Source organism: Neltuma alba, unplaced genomic scaffold, assembly GCF_004799145.2.
Source record: "Neltuma alba isolate B1F8T4 unplaced genomic scaffold, ASM479914v2 tig00007896_pilon, whole genome shotgun sequence".
Classification (NCBI taxonomy): Eukaryota; Viridiplantae; Streptophyta; class Magnoliopsida; order Fabales; family Fabaceae; genus Neltuma; species Neltuma alba.
In genome coordinates, this window is record NW_021634896.1 from 53042 (window position 1) to 60681 (window position 7640).

A 7640-nucleotide genomic window follows, 5' to 3' on the forward strand; every position below is an offset into this window, starting at 1 on the left:
ATGAAGGATTTCTCTTGCTTGGACGGAATTGAAGCGATGTTGAAACGTAGGGGATTAATCAATGATCCCCCACCCTCTCAGAGTCCAAGCCCTATAGTGCACTCGCTGTCAACTAATGAATCTTTTTTACAGCCAAAAATGAACTCGTCGCAGGGTCGTCCCTCCTACACATTTGATATTCATCAGTCTTCCTTGTGTCACGATAAGATTGAAGTTCTATGGTCAACGGACTATCAACCTATTCTGGAACAGAGTGATGGGATAAACGATGACGAGGTGGATACCGATGATCATACCATTACTAACTCTAACAACTCTGATGTTGTGAGCTTCGATGCAACCCACAGGGTCGCTCCAATCCAGGAAGTATCTAGAGAGAATGAAGAGGTTCTTCCGATTCCTGCATTTTATTCTTTCCAGGCAATGCGCGGCTTTACGCCCCAACTATTTACAGCCCAAATTCAGTCTATGCAATTCGCCTTCAGCTACCCCAGGCCATCCATCCCCATTTTCAGTGAGAGACAGGAGTTAGCTGATAGCCAAAACTACAATGAATTTCTGTTGCCTTATTATTGTTCTGTTCCTCTGGCAACGACAATTGGGTCCATTGATTTTCTCCTTTGCTTTTTACCGAAGACTGATGGGATTGAGGGCACAAATCGGGGATTGATTGTTCAATGGGTATTTGATCCTGGCTCAGCAATGGAATCTCCATATGGGTTGCGTAAATTTGCCAAGAATGAACAGCTGACAGGTTACAGGACTACTTACTTTGCAAATACCCAATCTAAATCTGTTTGGCAAATTTATATAGCTTCTTTCGCATATCTATTACATGTGGTGGATATGAGAACAATGGGTAATATTTTGGGAATTTCAATGCCTCTTAGTCCTACCATCTCTTATTTGACTTGGACTGTTAATGGCTTTAGCAGACTCCTTCTATGTGATAAAGATTATAAGTTTGAGTCATCTGATGTAAAATTTCTACCTCTTATTTGTAACGCAATCCAGAAATATCGACAACAGGTAGAAGGGGCAGTTGCTGCTCAGAAATTTAAGATGAGAATACCAAGAGATTGCAGGTATATGGATAATCAATGCCTTCCACGTGTACTGCTTCATGTTGAAATTGGGTTCGAAGCATTCTACATGATTACAATGTGTATATGGGACACTAATATTGAAAGACATTCAAAAAACTTTGCAGCAATGGATTTCTGTTCATTCTCTTATTTTGGAATTAAATTACTCAATCAACAATGGGTTGTTGAATTGGATCTCGTTTATATTTTTTATCCTGGTATTTATGACTTCCCTTGGTTGCCTATATCAATTCGTGCTGCAAGTACACTAATGTTCATAGCTTTGATTTTCCATAATGCTTTGATGGGGCTAAAGGTGTTCATGAATAATGAGAATTGTGTGAAGTTGACATTGCATACCCACCTGAACAATATGGATGCGGCTAAAACGAATCATGATTTACTAATAAGCATTTTAGCAGGGGCAAGGAAGTTACAAAATGTTCGGTGGCTTATACTAGTTGAGCAATATGGACTTACATTAATATTATTTGGACACCTTGCAGCGCATAGGCTTTATTCCTCTGCATTAAGGTTCTTTCAACTCCTTGATTTGATAACCATTGGATCTTACCATATATTACACGTTTGTTTGGACTATGAACATAGTTCTTATGTCATTGTTCCACTCTTTGCCATGTACCACCATAATTGTTGGCCACATACTCTTGCTTCAATGCCATTCTTCAGTGGTCTTGCATCTGTCTTGTGTAGTGTTTGCGTTATAATTGTTTCATGTCTTAAAGGGGGGCCAAAAATATTTGATGACATGACTGTACTGGATGGCAGATTTTGGATTGAGTTAATCATTGCATATGCTAGAGGTGGCACTAGGATTGCAAGACATAATTGCACAAAGGGCTCAATTTTTATGGTTGTGTCAGACTATTGTCCTCGTGCTAGCATGATATTTTCTTGTCATGGCTTGTGGGAATTAATAGCCAACATGAGTCTGATGAATATCTTCGGAGGCCTAGTTTGGACTTCTACAACTTTTGTGCTTGCTATGAATATAGAACACGTGTTCAACAAGAAAGATGTGCATAATAGCCTTTGTGTAGTGGAGTATCTTTTCCATTTGTCACTGGTGGAGTTTTATCACAGTGATATTGGACTCATTTTCCTACTGGTCTATACTTGTTGGATGATTTGCTTAGGAGCATGAAAATTAGACTGCAACCTATCCTGGTTCTCAACTCTTATGATTGGCAAAGCAGGTGCAAGTTTTCTCTAGTACAGAATGCTCGGCTTTTGGTATTTGCACCTGTCTGGGGATTGGTTCAGTGATGGTTCTTAATGTACAGCAGAAAGTTAATGAGACTCTCTCTATGCCGATTGAACTCTCTAATTGCACTTGCCCTCTCTTTGACCTTGAGGACAAGGTCAATCTCTATGGGGAGAGTAATGTCATGATTCTGCCAAACATTAATGGGACCCAAAGAGGACACGTGGCTTATGATCACCCAACAAGTATTGTGCCTTTGCATGATGCTGTTAGCAATAACCGAATGGAATCTCAACAATATGAAAGCAACGCTATATATGCGGAGGAAGGTTAGTGAGAAGGGTGTGGATGATTTTGGATGATTTTGGATGATCTTCTCTTTTTGGTCCCGCTCTTGGGAATCCTCTCTCTGTGGCTTTCGTATCTTCCCCTCCCCTCTGTATCTTTCCTCTGTTTCTATCAGTTGTTTACAATACTATTTGAATGTATTCTTATATGCCTATAGTTATAACTGGGTTGAATATTAAATATATGCTGATGATTCCACTGTGTTGAGGTATTTTGGAATTGAGATCATTACAGTCTATTGGACGGAATTACCAAAACTTCCATTATTTATACATTGTGTGCAGAAGCAGTCCATTCAGCTTTCAGGGACAACTCTTCTTCTTCTTCTTCTATTACTTGGCAAGAGATCCTTGCGCTTCTCTATAATTTTAGCTCTTACGATGTTGATGTTATTTCTAAATATTTCTTTTTTAGGCTTAACTCTTTTAATGTAGGATATCTTAGTTACTTTACTTTGTAACCTTTTATTATTAATTTTATCATTTTTGTTGTGTTTCAAAAAAAATCATTGATCCTTCAAGTTTGCCCTCATTTTGATTTTGATATCTTAAATTTCAAACAATAGCTGAAGGACAAAATAGTTCAAGTTTTTTTGAATCATAAGTATCATTGTTTTAAATGAGAAGAAAATGGAGGGACCAAAACCTCTGACTTGAAACTCAAGGGATTAAAATCAAAATGAAAACAAATTTGAATGTTTAAAAATTGTACTCTTCCAGTTCTTAATATAAAACCTATTTAATTAATTTGATTATATTAAGAAATGAATAAGTTAGTTAATTATAAGAAATATGACATATTTTTTCTAAAACATCATAATCATCTTTCTTAATATTCTCCATTGCTCTCTTATTTGATTATAGTTAAGGAAGTATCAACAAAGGTAATTTAGAAAAAACTGATAAATATGGGAAATAGATCTTACATTTAAAACTAAAATTAACTTAATAATTAGGTCTTACATTACATTGAGAACTGAAAGAGTATTAATCATTTTTTTTTTGTAAAAAAGTAGCAGAGCACTAAGTGCTGCAGCTTAAACAAATTTAATCTTCAAAAAATGCCTTTACCTTACGTCTAACTAAAAGACAAAAGTCAATGATACAAGAAGCCACCAAATACTGCATCATTTTTCTTTTTAACTCTTCATTGTCATCAACTCACCCATTTAATTAATGACAAGTTTAACTGCGAAAAGCTTGATGAGTCTTAAATAGTTGGGAGATAAACAATTGCTAAAAGACGGAGACAATTGTATTGAATGAGACTAATGCAAATGTAGAAGGTGGAATCACATGCAACCAATTACGAAGGATCAAACTTACTGATATGCCAAACTTTAAGATGTTTTCTTCACAAAATCACACATTCAAATTCTCAGAATTAGAGAAGATAAAAATAACTGGATGTCCTGAAATGAAAATGTTTTGTCCAAGACTCTTCAAAACAACAGGGTTGTTTAAAATGAAAGTAGAAGAACATGATGTGGAATGGGAGGATGAACGAGACCTTAGGTACGGTATAAACCCCCCCCCCCAAAAAAAAGAAAAAGAAAACAAATACTGTTTAGAAAAATGTATATTTAATGACGAGGGAAATAGAAAAATTGATTATATCGCGCGCCCATGCCAACGTCGTCTGTCTTCAAAATTTCCTTTTCTTTTCCTAGGCTCTAACTAATACTACCTCCGATCCTAATTATAAGATCTTGTTTATAATCTAGGTATGGCAAGATGGTGTTAATATGTAGAAAGATAAACCCATCATCCATCTTATGATGTTCAGGTTTGTTAGCTTTAGGATTTTGTTGCTAAAGAATTTTCTCTTTTCTGAAACTGTTTGTATCTTTTATTTACTGTCTCTCTGTTTTCCTCTAGTAGCAACTTACTATGATATACGCCAACTTCTCTTCTCTTTAAATTGTTCTTATCTTTTTGCAATGTTTGTTTGTGCTTCATCCCTTAAAAATAGAGTTGCTCATTGGAATTTATTTCAATATTTATTTTCCAGTTGTAGTTACTATAATACCAACAAAACAGCTTCATATATTAAGGTGGGAAACAGGGGAGATATCTTTTCCTTGCTTCAAATTGAGTATGCTACTCTATCTAATGACATGGATATATATGTACACACGTAGAATTTAAACATAATCTTAATAGCCTTCTGCTTTTCCGTGCTTGATTAATGTAGGTGCTGTTGGCGATGATGTTGACACTTGATGAAGAATGTAGACAGACGCTAGTGCAATGATTTTTTTGGTTCAATTTTCAAATTATATATTTTAGTAGTTACTACCTCCGGTCCTTAATATAAAATCCTATTTGACTTTTATTTTGGTCCTAAATATAAAATCCTAATCCACTTTGTCTCATATTTATGTATTTTTTCCAAGGTAGTCCTTCTAATAATTGCAGTTCTAGCCAATATTATTAATTAGTAAGGATATTTTAGGAAAGACAATACCTATTTATTACAAATAACTAACTTAAACTTCTTTTCTTAATCTCCTCAAATTAGTCAACTGGGTCTTATAACTAAGACTACAGGTAGTATTTGATAAACGAGATTCTGTTTTTATCATAAACAATAATCCTCCCAATAAATTGGGTTATGAATGACTTGATTCTGGTCAAAACTTTACCTTAAGGCACGGTTTGCTTTACTGTGTACTAATCTAATGTATAAAGACTCTTAAATTGGTGTGTTGTGATTCTAAAGTTCTACTTTTGGTCCCAAAAAAAAAAAAAAAAAGATTCTGAAGTTCTAGTTAAGCTTCCTTACTATGATTTCATTTGGAGGTGGAAGCACTAAGGTACAAATAACGAACGGCTTTAATCTTTTATCCTTAAGCGAAAATTGCTCAATTTAATTTAGTTTCACTTTGAAACATTTTTATGATATTTCCTATCGGAATAAATGTCCGGTTTGAAAGCACGTGGCAGGAGACGTTTATGGTGGTTGGCTGGATATGAAGTTTGATACTCTACAAGAGAGATCAAGGAAAAACATATTTAAAAAAAATGAATTCTCAGTAATCAAAATGCTCTATTTCTGGATGGAGAAACAGAGAAGAACACAGTGAGTTACTTATCCTACGAGTTTCCATAAAATGTGTACAAGAAAAACAGATATCCAATAAATAGGTTTATTTGCAGAGCCAAAATTGAGAAACACCTCACCTATGAGAGGAGGACTGAGTAGAAAAATAAATAGGGAGATGGATTTTACAGTTGATTATATAATACTCCTCCGGTCCTTAATATAAGACCCATTTAACTAATTTGATTAGATTAAGGAAGTTAGGTAAGTTAGTTAATTATAAAAAATATGACAGATTAAGGAAGTTAGGTAAGTTAGTTAATTATAAAAAATATGACATATTTTTTCTAAAACACCATAATCATCTTTTTTAATACCCACTCTCTCCTACTTGATTATAGTTGAGAGAGTATCATAAGGGTAATTTAGAGAAAATTGATAAATATGAAAAATGGGTTTTATATTTAGGACCAAAACCAACTCAATAATTAGGTCCTATATTAAGGACCGGAGGAATAGTAATCTTGTACCATTGCACAATAATTTCCTTCTGGGTTGCTACATTCAAAATCGATGTAATGCTTTCGTTGACTGAGTTATCATGTATAAGAACTAGCAGACACATGAACTCCCAGAAAGACTTTGACATAAAGCAATATTATATGTGATACACATGCTTCGCCAAAGCATTTTAGTTTCTGGAAATCCAATATGTCATCTAAACCCATGCAGAAATATAGGAAGTGGGTACAGAGCCAACCTTAGTACAGCTAGTGAGAGGATCACCGCCTACTTTCACAAGCAGAGATGTTTAGGACGAGTTTCTGGACTTTGATTCGCCTCATTAGGTTCGAAGACTTCTTTTCCGAGGCCTACATAAACATTCATACAAAACACAATCCCAAATAACCGGATTTGATCGTACGCCATTGGTGCCTCCATGTTTCCATTTTTCAAGCATTCTAGTTTCGATATATGTATGCCTTAATCTTTATGCCTTAGTTGCCGATGAGTGATAGGCTCTGCTATTGTCTCATGAATTATTCAAGCGTTCTTGTTTTGTTATGCTCAACTCTTCTATGGCCATACTTCACTGATGCAATGACATATTCTTGACTTTCCTACAGCCCAACATAAAAAAGGAAAAGAAGCAGCCTCTTCTTGTTATACTGCCTCCTACCTCCCATGCTTTGCCCTAATTTATTTATTTATTTTGTTTTTCATATTTCTTTATTTTTAAAATAATTTTGTAATAATTAGGGATATTAAAAGTTGTTTTAAATGGTAGTTTTAACTAACATACATGATTACTAAAAAAATTCTAAAAAAGATAACATTTTTATTACAAATAATTAACTTAACAAATTTTTTTAATTTATTTAAATTAATTAACTAGCTATTATATTAAGAATTGATATAGTATTTAAACTAACAGTGTGTGTGGCACTCGTTTTATTGTTTCTACAAGTCCTCTGTTTGCTAAGTAGACTCTTCTTTTGTTCTATTTTTTTTCCCCCCTTTGTTCTCACTTTCAGTTGGTGTAAACTTCTCTATTCATTCTCTTCAATTCCTCTTATTGACTTTCAAATCAAAAGGAAGAAAGAGAGCTCACTTAAACAAATATCTGTCTCTATCTCAAAGGCAGTGGGAAACAAATTTAATATGCTAGCATCATTATTTTGCTGCATACGTATCTCTTCTATTATTCGTTTTAGTTGGCGGCATTACTCTTTTACTGAAAAGATTTCGGATTATAGGGTAAATGTGGTTGGGGGACACCTTGGATATTTGATTTTCTCCGGTGGGCAACACTGAGGATCTGAAGAAGAAAGTGAAGGAACTGGAGGATGAACAAACCAGTGTGCAGCATTTAATTGATGTCAAAGTTGAGCATTGGATGAGATAACATTGGATGAGATAACAAGCATATGTATATAACA

The 7640-nt window shown here is 34.6% G+C and overlaps 1 protein-coding gene across 1 annotated transcript; it reads left to right on the top strand.

The window, feature by feature from the left end:
- Positions 1–364: 364 nt before the first annotated feature.
- LOC114753388 (uncharacterized) lies at positions 365–2626 on the top strand. The gene is made up of 2 exons (XM_028942076.1): positions 365–1085; positions 1908–2626. The coding sequence occupies exons 1-2, from the start codon at positions 424–426 to the stop codon at positions 2248–2250; spliced, it is 1005 nt and encodes a 334-aa protein (XP_028797909.1). The 5' UTR covers positions 365–423; the 3' UTR covers positions 2251–2626.
- The last annotated feature ends 5014 nt before the right edge of the window (positions 2627–7640 follow it).